Below are 21,734 nucleotides of genomic sequence, written 5' to 3' on the forward strand. Positions count from 1 at the left end.
AGATAAACTGTGAGAAATTTATTTATCATATAATATAATATAATATATCATATAATATAATTTATCATATAATATACAACCTGCCTCAGCAGTTTTTCACTTTAGTAGTCTGGGTGTTATTGCTGTTGCTGTTGTTGTTGTTGTTGTTAGTTGTGAAATCATATCTGACCCATTGCGACCCCAAGGATAATGATACTCCAGGCCTTCCTGTCCTCTACCATTCCCTGGAGTCCATTTAAGTTTGACTGCTTCAGTGACTCCATCCAGCCACCTCATTCTCTGTCGTTTGGTGTAGTGGTTAGGAGTGCGGACTTCTAATCTGGCATGCCAGGTTCGATTCTACGCTCCCCCACATGCAGACAGCTGGGTGACCTTGGGCTCGCCACGGCACTGATAAAACTGTTCTGACCGAGCAGTGATATCAGCGCTCTCTCAGCCTCAACCACCCCACAGGGTTTCTGTTGTGGGGAGAGAAATGGGAAGGTGACTGTAAGACGCTTTGAGCCTCCTTCGGGTAGAGAAAAGCGGCATATAAGAACCAACTCTTCTTCTTCTTCTTCTTCTTCTTCTTCTTCTTCTTCTTCTTCTTCTTCTTCATCCCCTTCTTCTTCATCCCCTTCTTCTTTTGCCCTCAATCGCTCCCAGCATTAGGATCTTCTCTAGGGAGTCCTTCCTTCTCATGAGGTGGCCAAAGTATTTGAGTTTCATCTTCAGGATCTGGCCTTCTAAAGAGCAGTCAGGACTGATCTCTAGGACTGACCGGTTTGTTCGCCTTGCAGTCCAAGGGACTCGCAAGAGTAACTTTAGTGATATAATAATCCTATATCCCTATTCATTTGGAGGGGGAGCAGTTTCCATTGTTCTGAATTTGTAAAATTGTCAGTTATGAATTTAGAAAATAACTCAAGTTCAATAGTCACAGAGTTGTAATTTCCCCTTTGAAACTACACTTGCCACTCTTAGGTCAGCAATGGAATCTTCTGTAAGCTTAAAATTTCTCCTACTGATTTTTGGGTGTTGTCATTTTTGATGTTAGATGGCACACCTTGTAGCTGCATAAGAATCCAAGCTGTAGTCTAAAGCACTCGATATGTAACTGTCCATTATAGAATAACATATTAAACTGTGCTAGCATGGCATAAACATAAAATTAGTGTAGTTTCCCTTGAGCCTTTTTATAGTCTTTTGCCCTTTGGTACCATGTGGTCTCTTGGACCAATCAGTAATCTCCTTTGATGGAACAGATGTTAACAGCTGTTCCTAATCCCTCCTCCTATATCCCTCCTCCTATATACAGTTGAGCACAGTTTCTCACAATTAACCAATTACAACATTCTTGAATCTGACCTTGAAAAATATAAGGATGGTATCAATAGGAAGGGCCAAACTACTAACACTTGCAGGCCAGAGCCTCAGAAGCGTGGGCATGATTTATGGCAAAACCAGTGCATGGAAACGTAGTTCTAATGAGGCAAACAAGGAAGGCATACACATTTTTTTCTAACTCACATCCACACAGTGCAGTCCACTATTCTCTACTCTCCCACATTTGTTTACTAACTGTTAGCTATTTCACCTAGCTAGTGAATATATGTGCAGGCATATGATATGGAGGCAGCTGTGTGTGTCAGGAGCGAGTGGGAAGTGTTTATATATATACCCAAACAACATGGGTGACAACATGGAAATATTATCACAAAGAGGAAAATGGTAGTCAGTGTTAACTTCCCAAAACCAACTAAAATCTGAAGAAGAATGAGTTACATTTGGTTTATTATATTTCTGTTTGGTATCATATTAATATTTTTAAGTGCACAAAGTTCAGTTCTAGCACTGTATGATATCACTGTGAAGAAAGCCAATGAATTTCAACTTTGTATTAGCAAATTGATAGATTCAAGTTGTGAACATTTCTAGTTTAGTCTTGACAATCTTGTCAAGGCAAATTTGAACTTTGTCAGTGCTTGTCATCACTTCCAAAGACATGCCCAAACCCTTCAGTCTTCTGGTGATTTCAGCTCTAGTCAGATACATGACCAAAATATTCCACAGTAATTTCAATTCCCCCCCCCTTTTTTTTTTGAGATGGGTTTTAGTATAAGAGACTAAATAGGAGTGTACTTGTTGATTATAGTCATAGTTTGGCTGAGTTTATACTCTTAAACAGATTTACAGGTGAATTGCATTTAATTCAGTAAAACCTTTCTCCAAATAGGCACATTTCAGAATGACTGCAAAATTGTGGAGCCAGAGAAATTCGTTAAAATTACCGACATTGCATGTACTCCCAGTAAAGCATTTAAGATCAAGCTTTAGATTTGTTACCCTGGCTAAATCAATCTTTATAGTCGTAAGTAATCTTTTTGCAAATTTGATGTTGTAGTACTTGATTTTACTTTGTTTGAAAGTGCTCTTTTAGTATACCCAGACTAGTACATTAAGGAGTTTAGATTTTCCCCAAGTGGTTGAGGTGGAGTCACATAGGAAGTCGGTGGAAGGAAGACAGATGAACATCCTTATTTCTGTCACCAAACAACATAAAAGGTTTTTAATGTAATAAAATGAGATTTGAAAGAAGCAGGTGTATCAAGCAAGAGAAATGATAGCAAAATGGTGAACTTGTTCAACAAGAAGCAATTGAATGAGTTGCGGGAAGCAAGGAATTGCTAAAATTGCTAGACAAAAAAATTAAAAGAGTTAGGAGAAACTAGAAACCAGTAATATGGGAAATGAACTAGACAACTATGTTGGGGTAGTTATGAGAAAGAGAGGAGACTTCATTTAGAATACTGAGTAAATGATGAGATAGTAAATAATGGAGAGGGATATAGAGGAGGAGGAGGAGGAGGAAGAGTTGGTTCTTATATGCCGCTTTTCTCTACCCAAAGGAGTCTCAAAGCACCTTCCCCTTCCTCTCCCCACAACATTCACCTTCCCCTTCCTCTCCCTGTGAGGTAGGTGAGGCTGAGAGAGCCCTGATATTCCTGCTCGGTCAGAACAGTTTTATCAGTGCTGTGGCGAGCCCAAGGTCACCCAGCTGGCTGCATGTGGGGGATATGTGGAATCAAACTCAGTTTGCCAGATTAGATGTTCGCACTCCTAACCCCTACACCAAGCTGCACATAATGTGCAGAAGGTAGAATGTGCATGTGGAAAGTTTAAAGCCCTATTCAGCTATGAAGCTTACTTGATGATTTTGGAAAATCATAATTCCCTAGCTCGGATTATTGGGAAGAGTTCAGAGTAACAAGAAGGAAAATCAAGAGCTCTTATTACACTGGTAACTAAGATATCACTCACAGCAAACACTAAAATGCATACCAATGATTGGCTGCATCAATACCATGTTAACTTCTATGGCTATTTGTTTGTTCTGGGAAGACAAGGAGATCTGTCTGTATTTCCTTTATCATACAGTGAAAGGCGGTATTAAATATATCAGAACCTTGGCTTTAAGACTAAATTAATAGGAATGTACCCTTAAATGTCAAAATGTATAAGTAGCAGATTAGTATAAATACTCTAATAAACTTTCAACAAGTTTAAATAATAAATAAATAATAACAGTAGGCTAATGCGTGGTAAAACTATCATTATTGGGCTGTAGTTGAGTGAACCAAATATTCTGAACCAACTAGAATATAATCTTGTTGAAATACATTTATTTATTTTTATTTATTTTTATACCGCCCTTCAATACGGCTCTGGGCAGTTTACTTATAACATCATGGGGTAATTACATAAAACATTGCAACAAATATAACAATCATAACATAATATGTCAACTAGAACAATATTTAAACAGGAACAGGAACATTGACACAGCTTGGGATTGGTCAGATTCTTCGATCAACAGTATCTGGAGGAGCAATGGGTGTTTTGGGGCTGGTCAGCCTGGTGGAAGAGTTCCCCTTTGCAGGCCCTGCAAAATTGTGAGAGTTCGGACGGGGCCCTGATCTCTTCAGGGAGCTAGTTCCACCAGGTGGGGACAGGACCAAGAAGTCTCTGGCCCTTGTTGAGGTCCGACATGCTTCTCTGGGGCCAGGGATCTGCAGCCAGTTGGAGGTGATGGAGCATAAGTCTCTTTGGGGGGTATAGGCAGGAGGCGGTCTCTCAGATACACTGGGTCCAGACTGTGTATGGCCTTAAAGGTGATTACCAAAACCTTAAGCTTAATCCAGAATTCAAGTGGGAGCCAGCCGAGTTTTTGTATAGGCTGGATGTAGGATCTCGTTGGTGTATTAGTGAGAATCCTGGCCGCGGCGTTCTGCACCAGCTGTAGTTTCCAGATCAAGAATAAGGGTAGGCCTGCATAGAGTGAGTTACACAAGTCCAGTCTATAGGTGATTTGGTGATATATTGAAATATATTAAACTGTTCCTTTAATAAACAGTTTTAGCAATTCACATGAATGCTTTCATTTGATATTTTAATGCTCATCAAATTAATTATAAAGTAATATTCCTTTAGCCATTCATTAAAATTTAGCTTGCAGCAAGGCAAAAAGTTGCGCAAACATTATTATATAATGGTTGAGGAAATTCTGTTTCATTGTATCTGCTTGCATCTACTTGTACATGGAAGCTTGTAGCTTTAATAAAACTTTATTGATTTAAAAGGTGCCACTGGACTAGAAATCAAATTTAAAAGGTGTCATAGGAACGAGAGATCAAATTCTAAACATATGCTGGATCATGGAGAAAGCTAGGGCGTTCCAGAAAAACATCTACTTCTGCTTCACCCTTTGATTGTGTGGAGCACAATAGATTGTGGCAAGTTCTCAAAGAGATGGGAATACCAGAGCATCTTATCTGTCTCTTGAGAAACCTATATGCAGGTCAAGAAGCAACAGTGGGAATCAGGCATGGAATCACTGATTGGTTTAAAATTGAGAAAGGAGTTCGGCAAGGCTGTATACTGTCGCCTTGCCTATTTAACTTGTATGCGGAGCACATCATGAGAGAGGTGGGGTTAGATGAGTCACAAATTGGGATCAAGATTGCAGGGAGAAATATCAACAACCTCAGATATGCAGATGATACCACTCTATTGGCAAAAAGTGAAGAGGAACTGAAGAGCCTTTTGATGTGGGTGAATGAGGAGAGTACAAAAATTGGCTTGAAACTCAACATCAAGAAAACGAAGATCATGGCATCCGGCCCTCTCAATTCCTGCAAATAGATGGGGAAGAAATGGAGGTAGTGACAGATTTTATTTTCCTGGGCTCCAAGATCACTGTAGATGGGGACTGCAGCAAAGAAATTAAAAGACGCTTGCTCCTGGGGAAGACAGCATCCTAAAAGGTAGAGACATTACCCTGCCAACGAAAGTGCGTCTAGTCAAGGCTATGGCCTTCCCAGTTGCAATGTATGGCTGTGAAAGTTGGACCATAAGGAAGTCCGAGCATCAAAGAATTGAGGCTTTTGAATACTGGTGCTGGAGAAGACTCTTGCGAGTCCCTTGGACTGCAAGGCGAACAAACCGGTCAGTCCTAGAGGAGATCAGCCCGGACTGCTCCTTAGAAGGCCAGATCCTGAAGATGAAACTGAAATACTTTGGCCACCTCATGAGAAGGAAGGACTCCCTGGAGAAGAGCCTAATGCTGGGAGCGATCGAGGGCAAAAGAAGAAGGGGATGACAGAGAATGAGGTGGCTGGATGGAGTCACTGAAGCAGTCGGCGTGAGCTTAAATGGATTCCGGGGAATGGTAGAGGACAGGAAGTCCATGGGGTCACGATGGGTTGGACACGACTTCGCACCTAACAACAACAAAAGAATAATAATATATCTCAGTATAACAGTTATGGCAAGTTACACACAGGTTTTATTACTTGTCTAGAGTCTGCACAAGTAGCTGCACCAGTAGAGTGACTTGCATGATCGAATATGATTGACATAAAGAATTCTGGCTGACTGGAAAATAATATTTGTTCCCATGGCAACATATTTGATGCTCTGGTGCCTGGGTTACTAGCAATATTAGAGTTTCTTCCTGAAGTTGGCAGTGAGAATATAATTTCCACTAACCTAGAACTGGGGTTTATATTAATGTTGTTGCCCCACCACTGCCTATACCTAACACTGCTGGTGCCTGTTTTGCTTTTAAATGTTTAAAGCGATCAAATGTGTTATCACAAAGCAGCGCAATAAAATAGGGATTTTTCCCTTCATGTGCTTCTATTCTACTTTGGTGACATTTGGAGGAAATGTTTTAGCATCTCTCATAGGTAGTATTTCCAGTGGTGTGAATTAGTACTTGCATGGGCTTTTTGTTACGATCAGTGACACCTAAGATGTCAAGTTTGTTATCTTGAGTCAACTATTGTATTTATTTGAAGGGAAGATGACACTGATTATAAGTCAGCCTCCTTAAAAATGTTATACGCATGAAATTATTGGGCAAAACTGTAACTTAAGACACACACACTTTTTAATTACATCCCTGGGTAAAAATCCAGCCTTGCATTTCAGTAAATATTTTATCTGAACTTGCAGTCACAGGATCCCCCCCTCTGACTATAGTTCCTGGTATCTATTAGTTTACTTTCCCAATACTGTGTGGTGGCAAGTGAACTGTGAAATTTATCAACACCTCAGAATGGTTCAGAGGGTGGACCCTGGGAGGCAGAATATGGGGAGGGTTGGAGCTCACTGGAAAAATGATACCGTAGATGCCACACTTTTATGCTGCCATTTCCTCCAATCCCTACATGAGTGTTGAGGAATCAAAGGCCACATTCCTTCAGGGCACAGCCAAACTTTAAATGCCTGTAGCAGGGGAGAAATACATTCAGCCATATCTTACACAGCTGCAGTAAGTGAGGCAATCTTTTATTAAACCAAGAATTTTTCCTTCCTTTATGTTTCATTATAGTCACATTTATTACAAGGTTGCCAGCCCTTGTACCCATGGCCCTTGGAAGGAAATCCGCAGGAGCTTTTGGATGTGCAGCTAGGCATCACACAGTGTTTCTTCTGGTTGTGTGCTTGGAAATGATATCACAGCATTGCTGCAGTGCTCTAGTAATCTCTCAGATTTTGCATGACATCTGATTATGCACTCTGCCCTGTTTTGCTCTTGCTTCACTTGGCATTACCATTGGGTCCAGAGGCTGGGGAGTAGAGGTTTCCCACTATAGTGGGAGAGCCTGGAGACCCTAGCTAGTTCCCTCTCAACTCTTCAGCAGTAAGGGGCAAGCTTAGCAGCATATCAAATATTGTTCTGTCGGAGCTTGGCAGTAACTATAGTTATCTCGGAAGAGTAATATAACTAGTCCCCATTGGAAGTCATAGAAAATGCAACTTGTAGGGTTGCCAATCCTTAGATGGGGCCTGGAGAACTCTAGGTTCCAGAGATCAATTCTTCTGGAGAAAAAAGCTCCTTTGAAAGCAGGCACTATGGTAATGAACCCTGATGAGGTTCCTCCCTTCCCCCAAACCATGTCTTCCTCAGGCTCCACCACAAAATATCCAGGAAATTCCCTACCCTGATTTGAAGCCCAGTGGCTCCAGGTATGTATTATACAAATTGAAAGTCGTACACCATATAAATCTGTCCCAATGATGAATTTAATTCTAAATTCATTGCAGTTGACCACCAATAATGCATACTGCTGTCCAGGGCCTATGTATAAAGTTAGGATGATCCATGTAAGGATTAGATATATATATACATCATTAACTGGAGAATATACAAAAAGGTACCTATTTTATTTAATTTTTGTTAGTTACTTTTACAAGAATGTTCCAAGTATATTACAGTGCAGTGGGGAGGGGGGGAGGGATTTGTTCCATCAGATTTGAAGAGGAGTACAAAGTTCTCCAAAAGTTGGGGTCAAAGAGCAGAAGTCAGATACCTAAATATCAACAATAGATGCAAAGACTTTAAATATGTGTACTGTTTAATGTCTGTGATGTGTGATGCAAAGTAGTTATACAAAATGCCACACAGTATTACTTTGTAATATAATTTACCGTATGTTTCTTTTAAAAAGACAATAGTATATTCATTATTTTGGATGCATTAATTATGCTAGTTAACACAACTTCCACAAACATTCTGGCGAGTTGCACCATTTGAAACAACTGTTGATTTTCAGCAAGGCTGTATTCATCTAGCATAAAAAGAGTTAATACATTTAACCACATCTAATCTAAATGAATGATAATTAACTTGGTCCTTCCTAAAGGTATATGCCTTTTCCTGCAATGTGAGTTATTTGTAATCTAAATAACTGATAACCGGCCTGTTTCTTTTTACACTACATTACTTCCCTAAGCAAAACTAATAAAGAATAATCATAGAAAATCCCTGTTTGCTTTTGATGGTTCAGTCTTTGATCTAAAACTAGCAATTTCAAACCCATAACAGTGTTTAAATGAGGAAAAATGAGAAACCAGAACTGTGCTCAGCCCACACCCATTCACTTCCATATGGTGGTGAGAAAATTTTTTTAAAGTCCTACCTGGTCCTGCCCACTGCCTAAAAACATTTAATGGGTGCCAGAAAAGGTTTTGGTATGTGCCATGATACCCACAGGCATCTCGTTTATTCAAGGTAACAACAATCCAAGTGATATGTTACATTTGGTTTGGATCAGGATCATCTGGAAGGACCCCAGTGGAGTCTTTGTCCAGGGGTCCATGATGGCTGTCATCAGCCCTGTGCTCAAATAAGTCTGCTTCCTCCTCTCCTAAGAGGCATGAGTTTTAGATTTATGTACAGCACAATTCAAATTTGATGAATGAATTTACATTCTCCATGCACTCAGCGGTTTTCTTGAGGAAAAATTGGACATCTGATTAAGCAAAACTGTCTCTGTTAGTGGCCAACCACAATTACTACCTAAAATCTGAATTACTTGATCTTTATTCCCAGGCTACAATCTACCTAGGCACTTCGTTGAACAAAGTAGTTACAGAATTCAAGGATGAATGCAGAGTAGGAGAAAGTAAAATATTTAAGATAGTACTGAAATGGTAAAAGTAAGTTGATATATTTTGAGAAAAGTTGTGCAGAACATCTTGAAAGAGGAGAGGGAATGAGTTTTTTTGCAAATGGAGATGTTACTTCATGGGAAAACATTTTGGATTAAGGTTGCCAGCTCTGATTTGGGACATATCTGGAGATTTAGGGGGCAGAGTTTGGAAATGGGAGGGACTTAAGTAGGGTATAATGCTATAACCTTCCAAAGCAACCATTTTCTCTTGGTGAACTGATATCTGGAAATCAATTGAAATATTGTGAGCTCTCTAGCCCCTGGTGGAATTTTTCTGGTGTCAAACAAAACTTTTCTGTTTCAGAATGCTTTTAGTTATTTCAATGGGACTTGGTACTGTTTTGTTCATGGTGCCCACTGCTTTGTATTTTAAACTGCCACTGTAAGCTTGATGCTATTAATTTTGTTCAGTTGGTTATTTGGTTTTATACCACTGCAGGTTTGTTATGTTTGATTTTTGGTATTGGCTTGTATTTGCTGTTCACTGCATTTTTAGTGGCGAGGCATATATATGTCTTTTGAATAAACAGTAGGAATTAGCAGCAGGCAAAGAAGAACCATAAGAAGAATGAAAAGTGATGAGTTTATGAAGAAATAACACTAGTTTAAAGTTTCCGAGGGTAGCCATGCTGGTCTGTGGTAGAAAAGCTAAAATCGAGTCTTAGTAGCACTTCAGAAACCAACAAGATTTGGGAGATATAAGCTTTTGGGAATCAAAGATCTCTTCATTAGAAATAGTGTCTGATTAAGATAGCTTTTACTTTATCTTGTTTTCAGAGATGCTACTGGACATGAGTCTAGCTATGCTACTTTAAATAACTATTTGGAAGATATTTACCTTTACCTTTACTATATACTAAAAGCAGTGAAATTAATTTCCTCTAACCTGAATAGGAATTAAAGGTACTTGACAATTTGCTAAATTCAGCACCTAGCTTGATTTTCAGAGGAGTAGGTATGTCTGTGGTGTTCCTGTAGGCTAAGTGTACTACAGATGCTTCCGACTGATGACTCATAAATAAGAAATCTGATTTTGAGCCTGCAGAGGTAAATCCTTGCAGCTGAAATGTTTTATGGTGCTTGCTCTAAGATGTCCTTTGGAAATGGTATCCTGTCATCTGTGATGTACGCAACTCTCATTGTTTGGATAGAAGAACTGCCTCGTGGTTCAGATTATGCCTGAGACAGATGGGTCTTGTTAATTCATTAGCCTGGTCTATGACCTTGAGTTATACAATATCTAGAGCCACAAATAAGGGGAAATAATATAATGATCTCAGGGAAGGGTAAGAATGGACAGGCAGGAAAAACAAACAGAGCTGGTTAAAGAAGGAGGTTATCTACCGAGCCTTTAAATTGTCCTCCAAAAGCTGCATGCAAGGCCACAGAATCTGTCTGCAGTACCAAATGTACAAACTTTATTGTTTAACAATAAGAGGTACAAGCTATTGTATTTTTCCTACTATATTTTGTCAGGATACTTAAGGTTAGGCTCACCAGTGACAAGGCAGAACCTTGAGTGCTTTTGGAGTTACAGTTGATGACCCCTAGAGAGGGGGTCAACAACCCCTGGTCCGCGGCCTGGTGCCAGGCCATAAGAGCCTCAGCAGCGGGCCGCAGTTCCCTCTCCCCACAGCGAGAAGCTCGCCAGGCTGCGAGCAAATCGGCCGCCGAAGCAGCCGATTAGCTCACACCCATCTAGCTTCTTGCTGAGGGGGGGGAAGCGCAGCCACCGGCACGCCACTGGCACAAATACGCATGCGCAGATCTGCCGCGCATGCTTTTTTGCTCTTGGTGGGGGCGCAAACGCGCGTGGCAGGCATGTGCGGGGGCGGGCCGCACTCTCCCCATACCCCTTGGCAATAGGCTGCAACCTCAAAAAGGTTGCAGATCGCTGCCCTAGAGGCAATGGCAACCTCAGAGGGCATCCTATCTTTCTTGAGCTCCCTCTCCAAACTCTGTCCTCCCCAGACACTGACCCCCTACAAGTTTCCAAGAAGCTCCCATGCATTTGGTTGAGGTCTACCTGAACCAATCACCTTCCATTGGCCCCTGAGCCTCCCTCCCATGAAATCCACCTCCAATTCGTCCAACCCATGAGGCCGTCAGTATGCTGTAGTTGAATTGATGTGTGCTACTGTTGTATTCTATTGTTATCGCTGTATTATTGTTTTTATAACTTGATTTATCTGTATTGTTTCCTCTGTTTTATGTAAACCGCCCTGAGTCTCAGGGGAAAGCGGTATATAAATATAATAAATAAAGCCAGCCAGCCAGGGTCAGTAACTCTACTTAGGGTGCAAGTAAAGTGCTGGGTATTGAATTATTTGGAAAGTTCTATGGCAGTTGCAAGAGCTAGGAGGATATGTGATGAGTGAATGCTAGACAGGAAAAGGAATTGGAATCTGGCAATATTCTTGAATTAAAAGCAGTAAGACTCATATGCTGGTTTCTGTTATCATTGGAATCTATATTAAAACATTACTTTGGAACATTTCAGGTCAAAACTTTGCTGCTTTCCTACCCCTTAATTGACATTTGCAGCCCACTTAAATGACCTCATAAATGCTTTCAGGAACAGAAGCTGTTCCATATGAACAATACCAAGGAAGTGCTGGGATTATTTTGCTTGGCCTGCCTGTTAGCCTTGGGAAAAACAGAACAATTTTTACCCTTGAAACTCCTCATAAGTGTCTTTGTAGACTTCGCTCATATATGTGAACCAGAAATTAGGGAATAACAGTAAAGAAATTGTGGTAAAAACGGCACATTTTAAACTGATATTTGTTAGATCCAATCGTTGGGACTAGTTTAAGAAAGAAAGTTGGAAATATGATGTCAATTGCAATAGCAAATTTGCTTGTGCGAAACAGACCTTTTATTTTAAAACTGACTTACTGGTATACTGTTGTTCAATAATATCATAGTAACGTAAATTCTTCCCTTTTGCTAGATATATAGAACTGTTGACTGTAATGCTTGTAAGCAAACAACAGTGCCCTTTAAGACTTCGAGACAGGAAGGGGAAGTGGAATGAAGCTGCTTAATAGACTGACGTTTCTGAGACTGCCAGCAGACGGCTCTCAGGATTTTAAAAAATATATTGTTTAGCAAATGAGAGTGGCAAGAACATTTCTGGTACTGTAGTTAATTATTTCCTACACAGAATTGTGCCAAGAGGTACTGAGCCACACAGCAGTTGGGGCTCAGTGGAATGTTGCACATAAGATTGCCAACTCTGGGTTGGGACATTGCTGGAGATTTGGGAGCAGAGCCTGGGGTACGTGGAGTGTAGAGAGGGACCTCAGTGGAAGTATAATGCCATATAGTCCCTCCCTCCAAAGCAGTCATTTTATCCATAGGAACTGATCACTATGGTCTGGAGAGTTATTGTAATGCTGGGATATTTCCAGGCACTACCTGGAAGTTGGTAACCCATAGCTGCCCAACTCCCAAGAGCACACTAAGCATACTTGCCCTGACCATGCAGCTGATGTGGCTTAGGTGGATTCCCTTCATCAGTAGTGCTTATGAAGTTTTCCTGCCCATCTCATTTAAACAACAATCTATTTAAAAGCTCTAAATCATTTGTAAAGTTATTTTCAGATAAACAACCCTAACTCTTGTGCGAGTTGCCTCCAGCAGAAACTTTGGAACAAGTTTATTCAGGTTATAACTTGAAAGCTGGCATTCCAAGCACACTTATTATCATACATTCAGATGTTGCTTTATATGCAACATCTGGTTTTATAAGGATAATGTCCCACTTTGTCACCCATATAATCAGCTTTGAAGTACTGATTATCTAATTTTATTGATTTCTTGTTTGACAAAATCTGGTTTTTTAAAATTAATAGCCTATACAAATGTTACTTAAGCCAATTCAAGTAAGATTTGGCTGATAGCTATGTTTGTCAAGGTCAGTAATTTGCAAGCACCATTTGCACTGCAAATATAGGAAGCTATCTGACCATTTTCCTGTTCTGGACATGTATGGGGTATAGCCTAGAACCTTCTGCATGAGGAGCATCTATTCTGCCATTGAGCCTCAGTCTTTCTTCTGTTCCCTTTAAATTTAGCACATTCCCATTCATCTTTTATAAATGCAAACAATGTTAGTGATGAAATTACTATGAGAAAGTAACAAGAGAGCATATACTGTTCAACTGCCCTGCTTATGCACATTTGTGGCAATTTGAACCACTCATTAAAGTTTCCAGAATATCAGGATGTAGACCAAGCAAAGAGGCTACTAAGTGATCAGACGACAACCCCCCCTCCCATGACAATTCAGCTGGCTAAGTTTTGTGCCGCTGCCATAAAAATTCAATGCTCCAAAATAATATAGTTTTAAGTTTTATTTTATGATCTGTTTTAAATTGTATTACATTTAATGACCATATTGTTTTGGTCTCTCGTGCTTCTGTCTAGATATAACATGGTTTGAACGACTATAATAAAGTATGACTGACTGATTATGAGAAATTAAACACTCAAAGCATATTTAAATACCAAAAAAGAAAGTTTCCAGGTCTGTAATCTTACACATTATAAGAAATGTACTCTTTTACCATCAAAGTATTTTTTTCTTTAGAAGAATCAATGTAGGCACATAGTTTTACAATGCCGAGAATATTTATTTGTGGCCTTACACAATTGCTTCCAAACATTTCCTATGGCCACCGAAGAGAAGTAACTTCTTTCATATGTCATTTATTGTTCTAGAATGTACTGCTGTTTAACATGTGGACTGTGCTGTTTTCACTACAATATAATCAAGGAAAGAAAGTTGCTCAAGATGAGACACCAGTTGCCCCATGGAATCATTAAAATTGTTTCTATGTATAACTTATGTGCTCAAGTTTCAGTAATGTCACTGCATTACTGTCATTACTCTGTACATTGGGGTGGCAAGGTCATTACTGACTCTACCATATATTTTAAAAATGGAAAGCAATTCTAAGGGAAGAACAAGAGCTGGGGGAGATTAAGGATAGAAATAAATTTTAAATGTTCTGAGGTGACCTACCTCAGTGTTCATAGGAAATTCTTTGTTGATTCCCTAGTAAAGATTGGTAATGTTAAAACTCTAAATATGTGCAGCCTTTTCTAATAAATGCTATTACACATGTCAGCTAATAGCTTTTGGGACCAGCGTACCTGGGATTGTTTACATTTCTTTCTTTAAACATTTGTTGCTTCTTAATATTGTTAAATGTTCATAACTAGCTTAACAAAACTCTACCACATACTTGTTTCTTTCCTAGTTGACTAAGAAAGAGCTAAAGCTATCAATGTGTTATGATACTTTTTGATATAATTTTGGTAGTACAATAACCAAAATTAGATGGCAGTATTACAATTTTCCCCATGTTATTCCACACATTCCTGAGAAGGCATAGATGCCTAAGATGCTTTTTTGTGATTCTTCCCTTGCATGCATCTAAATCGGACTAGTACGCAGAATTCTGTTTACTCTAAAGACATACACCAGTAAGAAATTGTTCTTGCACCCACACTACTTTCTCTCCTGCAGTATTCCAGTGCGCAGTTCATTGCTAGGACAATGTGCAGGAGAATTTCCTGGTGGATTATATCCAGAATTAATAAAATTTATAAAACTGTGTTCCAGTACAATTATGAAGAAGCAGCAGCTCTTATATTTGGAACTTCATTACAGAAGCCTGTGGGAGAAGGCTTCAGGCATAAGAATCCCTAAAACATCGTAAACCATTATTGGAATAAGCCGCACACACAGTGTTTGGTATTGTTCTGGTACTGAAACAGATATTACAGAAATTACTTGGAAATTCAATGTTTGAAGTGTGAAAAAAGGATTTTAAAAGATTATGTTGATTATCAGTGTTAACACTCCTCTTGGGATATACAGTGACATTTGTCATCTTCCCCCTTCACCAGGCTTTGTATGCAGTTTCATTTCATCTATTAAATCCTCCATGTGGACAGAACTGCAGATTCATTGCTCAAATCAAGTGTGAATCTACAATAATTCTATCCAGTATCAGATTGCAAATACAAGTTCACATGAATGATGGCACCAGTCTTCCCTGTTGCTCATAAGTAGGAATATATAACTCTTTCATCCACAAACGTAATGTAAAGTAACATTCCTTAGTAATGTATATATCTTTATTAGAGCTTCCCTTAACTGTATAATAAACAGACCACTGTCAACACCCAACAATTGTCAGTCAGTGGGGTTATGTAATAGATGTATAAATATCACAATGAGTTGGGCTACTGAGCCTTGCAGATTAGCAGAGGGGAAAACAGGAGGAGCAGTATTATTTCCAGTGTGGGATTAATACATTGGATGCACATTCATTTTAAAGGCAGCATACTCAGATGCATGTAAGAGGTTCAGAGCAATACAATCCTAGTCTTTAATCTGGTCTGAGCCACTGATATTTGTGATGTGACCTAGGATTAACCCCTTGACCTCCTCCTGGTTCAGATGATGCAGCCATAAAATAGCACAAAAGCAGCTTCTTTTATTTAATGAATAAGGACTAAATCAGAGGGCAGTATCTGAACAACCAGTGAAGAAGTGCAGTCATGGAAGATTTGGATTTATTTTCTGAATGGAAGTCCCAGTATGTTGAACAAACTAAAAGTCTCATGGGGTATGCCTGAGCATCTCATTGGATTTCAGCCTGCATGGCCAAAAAAGTGCATTCCTACTTTTATAATGAAGGTACATAATTTTGAAACCCAGGAGTTTTTAGACAGCAGACTTCTACTTTCTAATGTCAAATTATCCTGACACCATAATGTACCATTTATCTAGCTGTGCACAATTATGAAATAGGCTTTGTATAGCTGAATAAATTTGGAACTCAATCTGAAACTCTTCTGGGGATATTTTTACCCTGTATCATAAAAAAGTTGACAGTTAAAATTAGTGAGCTCAGACGCTGAAATTTACGTTATGTACAGAAGGAAAAGAAGAGTCACTGTTGACCTCACCCTGATTAAAGGTATGGGAGCAAGAAAAGGACTCAGAATCCCCATCTCTTATTAAATCATTGTGAGGCTCATTTTCAGGTGTTGTAATGATCACTAGGAATCTTCTTCAACTTCAGTTAATGTTAATTCCTATAATTTACAAGTTATGCTTTCCCCATATTAAATGTCATCAGAACCCTTCCAGCAGAAGAGGACAGTCAATTTTCTATCTTAGATACTGACCCAAACTTTTAATTTTAGTCAACTGCTGAGAAATCCTTTCCAAGTTTAATATTTTACAAGGAAGAATTTTTGTTAACCAAACAGCTTCCTGGCTTTCAAAGGATAGTGGGCCTTTACTCAAAAGCTGTAGAGCTAATTGATGTAGCTCATAAATCCCTATTTAACCTTTGTCTTCCCTCTTTTAACTCCATAATTACCTTCCTGATCCCAGTCATTTGCTAGGCCACATCTGTGTTGTTTTGCCCTGGTTGAGTTGCCAGTAGGGTTTCTGCCATGGCCAGAATACTGCCACATAATGGGATGACCAGCTGCCCTAATTGGCTTAGCTCTGCCTTTAGTGAGAGTTGTGGTACCCCAACCTAAAGCACTACATTATGAGATCTAGTGGTCATAAAGATTCAGCCTTAGATCCCACGATTCTTCTTCCACTGCTGAAAATATTAGACTCAATCCTTTTTTTTCCACCTGGAACCTCAGTACTTTGGATCTTCTTTAGCAGCACTGAGACTGCTAGATTAGGCAACATATGAATCTTTCATCTTTGCTTCTTTAATCTTCTTCCTCTTCATTCTCAGCCCTAGCCTCCTTGCTCACTGAATTTATCCTTTCCCTTCTTGTGATTCCCAGAGGTGTTGACCAAGTTTGTGTGTATTCTAGTTCAGACTTCTGAACTTGTCTGGTCCTGTGGCAAATTCTAGTTCCCTCATGACGTCGACCCCAGTCCATGGTGGTTCCAGGGTTGTCAATATTCTGGCTGTCAGTTGCCTGCAACAAAAAAAGTGGGAAAATGCACAGCGCCTTTTTTGCTGTGATGAACATTGTGCTGCAAATCACAGCAGAAGCATCTGGAACTGGAAAATCCAGCTCCTCCATGTTTGCATTGCAGTGCAGTTCCAATGGCATGAAATGGCAAAGCCCACCTCCCACCACCACCATTTTGGGAGGCACTTCTCATTCAATGTATTTGTTTCCATGGAGAATAGGGCCAAGTCCTTGGGCTACATCAACCATCCCTTTTGGAATAATTATTGTTGCATCCCGTGTCTGTCATTCTCAGGTGAGGGTGGGGTGTCTGAGAATGGATTAAGTATGTGTGCAGTTATCTCCCATAGTTTTGAGTTGGGGAATCAACAATCTAAACCCCATGGTTTGGGGGGGGGGAGGTGTGCGGCAAAAGCATCAGCATTTTCTTATAGGGAAGGTGCTCCAACTTCTTGATCATTTTATTGACCTCTTCTGCAGTTTTTCTAATTCTATAATAGACTTTTTGTGATAAGGATGGCAGAAGTATACACAGCATACCAAATGTAGACAAATCAAACATTACAGCTCTGTCTGTTTTATTTTGAACCCATTCCTTATAATTCCTGTTGTAGAATTTGACCTTTCTATAATGACCCCAAACTATTTTCTTGTTCGATACTGCTGTTCAGATCTGATCAGCAGATGTGAATTTAGACATTTTTAAAATCCATTTTAACTTACATTGAACTTCATTTGCCATTTTGGTGCCCATTCAGCTAGTTTGGAGAGATCCTTTTGTGACTTTTCAGTCAGCATTGGTTTTCACTACCCTGAATAATTCAATATCATCAGTCAGTTTAGCCATGTTACTGTTCATTCCTGATGACTGCAATAAAACACATTCATGAAATAGTATTCTATTGCTGTATTGTGAATTTACACATAGCCTCCTCTTTCTGCTGTTTAACCACTTACTTATCCATAAGAGGATCTGTCTTTTTTCCCCCTTTGACTTTTTACTCTAGAGCCAAGTATGTGTCTATTGGATTTTTTATCCTTATACTAATTAAAGAAATTTCATAGGTTGGTAAGAAAGAACTGTATGTTGGAGAAGCTGTGCTGATGTTTCTCAGTAAGGTCTCTATTGTTGTGTATGCTTAATAGTTGTGTCAATTTCTGCCATTTTTAAAAAACTCAAAACACACATTAGTCGATAAGGCCTGTAATTTCCTGGATCTTACCTGCAATCTCTTTTGAGAAATTATGTTGGATACCTTGTAATCTTAGAGCAAGAAAGCTGGTTTTAGATTAAAATGGCAATTTTGTAAAGAGGTAACAGCTTTCATTTTTGAATAATGTAAGAACTCTAGGTGAATGTCATCCAGAACTGATGACTTGCTACTTTTAATTTGCCAGCTAGCATTACAATATCTTTTATCATCGTGCTCTTTAGATACTTTCCTAAAACAGGAATTCTAGCTTTGATATCTATCCAACATCTTCCACAATCAAGACCAATGCAAAGCATTCATTCTGCTTTCTGCATTCTTTCTAACTTCCTGCATCACTCCCTACATACCTTGGTTGTCTAATAGTCAAACCGCTCCTTCCTCCCCAGCTGGATTTTAGTTTCTGATATATTTAAAGGAATTCTTACTGTTTTTTTCTAAAATTTTAGAAATATACTTTTCAAATTTGGTTTTGCTTGCCATCATCAATTCACATCTATTTTGCAGGAATTTGTTTTCCTAATTTTCTTTATCTGGACAAATCTTCCACTTTTTAAAAGAAGCTTTTGTCTTTCTTGAATGGTCATTAGTCATACCTGAATATTTGTGGACTTGATACCTTTTATCTGTAGTGGACATTTTATCCAATTTTCAATTATTCTTGATTTGAATTTCAAAAAATTAGGAGAAATGGGTGGGGGGGGTTTACAATTTGATTGTAACCTGCTATCAGACAGTCTCAAGAGCAGTGGGATATAAATCAAAGTAGTAGTAGTAGTAGTAGTAGTAATAGTAGTAGTAGTAGTAGTAGTAGTAGTAGTAGTAGTAATAAATAAAACCTTTCAGTAAAATTTAATGAAGTCTCTATTTACTGTGTTTAGATCAAGCCTAATACTTTAAGTGTGGGTTTAGAATTCTAAACAAATGAATTATAATAAGCTTTCATTTGGCTTCTAGCAGAATACCACATGTGTCTGCATTCAGTAGTCATAAACTATTCTTGATCATGTGTAAAAATGTTCAGATCTTAATGGGAAGCCTGCTGTAATAGGATAAATATATTAAGTATTTTACCGATGATTTTGATAAATGTGTAGTGATAGACTCCAAGAAAAAGGTCAATTATTCTTTGTGCAATTTAGTGCTTAAATTAGTAAAATACTATATATTCTATCAAGATCAATCATCACAGATATCCCCTCAAAATGGTTGTGTCAGCATACATTTCCTTAGATATTTTTAACACATACAGTTAATACATTTCTGTTTATGTTGTGGCCAGGATGATTTTAAATACATAACTCTTTTAATTTTTCCTCACAGCTCCTCATTAAGAAGTGTATCGTCTGGATCCTCAAGACCTTCCAAAGTGTGTTTGGTGTGTGGGGATGAAGCATCTGGATGCCATTATGGAGTAGTTACTTGCGGCAGCTGTAAAGTATTCTTCAAGAGAGCAGTGGAAGGTAAATCTTCATGTGGGTCCTTATTTTATATTCTTTTTACATAGTTATATAGTACTTTCATTGCATGCTTCATAGTGCCGCCTTTAACCTGAAAAAAATAATAATGCATGATTGAAAAGGTACATGCAACCCTGTCTTTATCTGCAGAACACCTGGTCATGGTATGTTGTTTGCCTTTAAGCTTTAATATTAAGTCACATCTATCAGTTATTTAAAATCCTGATTTGTTTCTTCTGTTAGACATAAAAGTAAAGAATTCTCTGTAACTACAAATAAACATGCCCAAACCTTTCATGAGCTGGAGGGGAATTCTGGGTAGAGACAAGCAGATGAAGCATCCAACTGTGCTTCAGAAATCCATAAATAACAACATGTAGCTGGAAGCTGATTTATGCATGTTATATAGTTAGGAACCCACCCATTAACACTTTATAAACCCATGAGCTCACTTTAAAAAGTAATCACTTGAAGAGGACTGTGTTTTTCATTCATTCAAGCCTGGATTTCAAGAGCCTGAAAATAAGTGATTACAAGTTACTCAAACACTGAGAAAGAATAAGGAATTTGAAACACAACCACTTTAAGTCATACAACTCTAGCTTAAACTCACCATCTGAAAACAGTCGGTAGTTTATATTCCTTACTTTTTTCCTAAATTATTCCGTGTCGCAGCTCTGTTTGGCAGTCCAGGCTCTTTATCCTGGACCATTTCCATGACTCTTCAGTCATCTCATATGTCCCTCCTTGTTCTTGATATCAGTCACCCCCTTTTTGCAGTCTTATATCCCCTTACTACATCGTCCTCGGTATACAAACCTGAATGCTGAGTGGCAAACTGAAAGGGCAGTTTTGCACATTTTAGATGGTAATGACACTAGCAGTGAGCTTAATAGGCTTCCGTTATGAGTGAATCTTCAGCTGGCTATCACAAATGGTAAAGCAGGGATGGCTGTTCCTAAAGAGCAAAGTGTGGTTTTGCCAGAGAGGCAGACATCAAAGTGCTATAGGGGGGAGGAGAGGGCTGATGGTTATATGGGAGCTGTGATCGTTGCAATCAGAGAACTAATGCATTTCAGTGAAAAATATAATATGATCTACACATACACTTTTAGTCCTTGTTTTTTTTCTCATTGATTGGGACAATAGAATGAATTTCAGTTCTGTCTGGGTTATCTTACAAAGTTTGCACTAAGCAATGTTATTTATTTATTTAAAATATTTATATTATATGCTCTGTTAAAAATATGTGAGCCAGTCATACAAAATGAAGAATGAATCAAAGTTTTATAAGCGTGATGCTGATGTTAGCCATTCAGTCATGTCTGACTCTTGACGATCCTATGGCTCAGCTGTCTCCATGTCTTCTGATCTTTCACCTCTTCTTTTAGTTGTGCAATGCTCTGGCCATGTATCGAATCACCATGTTCTTTGTCAGCCTGGTTTCCTTTTACCACTGACCAGTCCTAGCAGGCTTTAGGGGCTTTAGTATTTCCCTGTTTACAACTTCTGCTGTCCATGCACACCCGAGCATGCCGGTCCCAAGCCCAGGTACATGGAGAGGGTTAAGGAAAGACCTGGCAACCTACCTTGTTAAGCATTTTGCCAGGAAAATCCTATGGAACAGCTCTCAAACAATTTATAAGCATACATCCACTAAAATATTACTGCCTTGGAATACAGGAAATTTGTAGTGCAAATGTGCCCTCCTAAGCAGAATTGCAGAGTTACACCCTTCTAAGTCCATAAAAGTCATGTGTTCAACTTATTGACTGTTGACTGGAGGGCAGGGTACTTCTAACAATGACATTAAACGTATTTTATTTTACTAGAAATGATAAAGGAGGAGACACATGACTGTTGCTTTTGATGGCAACTATAGCGCTTCTGCCCTTTGAATGTCTTTGTTCCGATATCATAACACTGTTAAACAACCTTTAACATAACACTGTTAAACAACTGTTAAACAACCTTAGTTTTTGTTGGTGTGAATTGGCAAAGTGTTTTTTGTCATGATCCAGCAAAATGAAATAGGAAATAATGGTCTATTCTTGCTATTTGAAATCATGTCTGCATTTGTGCATACAGGTCAA

General features: G+C 38.9%; 1 protein-coding gene across 10 annotated transcripts in view; it reads left to right on the plus strand.

Annotated features, from left to right (window-relative positions):
• The window catches only part of NR3C2 (nuclear receptor subfamily 3 group C member 2), a 154,340-nt gene that overhangs the window by 70,743 nt on the left and 61,863 nt on the right, over window positions 1-21,734 (plus strand). For 8 of the 10 annotated variants that reach the window (XM_077300135.1, XM_077300129.1, XM_077300138.1 and 5 more), the window contains one exon: window positions 19,505-19,656. In XM_077300135.1, coding sequence (XP_077156250.1) covers window positions 19,505-19,656 — 152 coding nt within the window. The remainder of the gene's footprint in view (window positions 1-19,504; window positions 19,657-21,734) is intronic. The other 2 variants (XM_077300137.1, XM_077300139.1) reach the window with 1 other exon arrangement.

The sequence above is a fragment of the Paroedura picta genome, chromosome 10 (assembly GCF_049243985.1).
Source record: "Paroedura picta isolate Pp20150507F chromosome 10, Ppicta_v3.0, whole genome shotgun sequence".
Lineage (NCBI taxonomy): Eukaryota > Metazoa > Chordata > Lepidosauria > Squamata > Gekkonidae > Paroedura > Paroedura picta.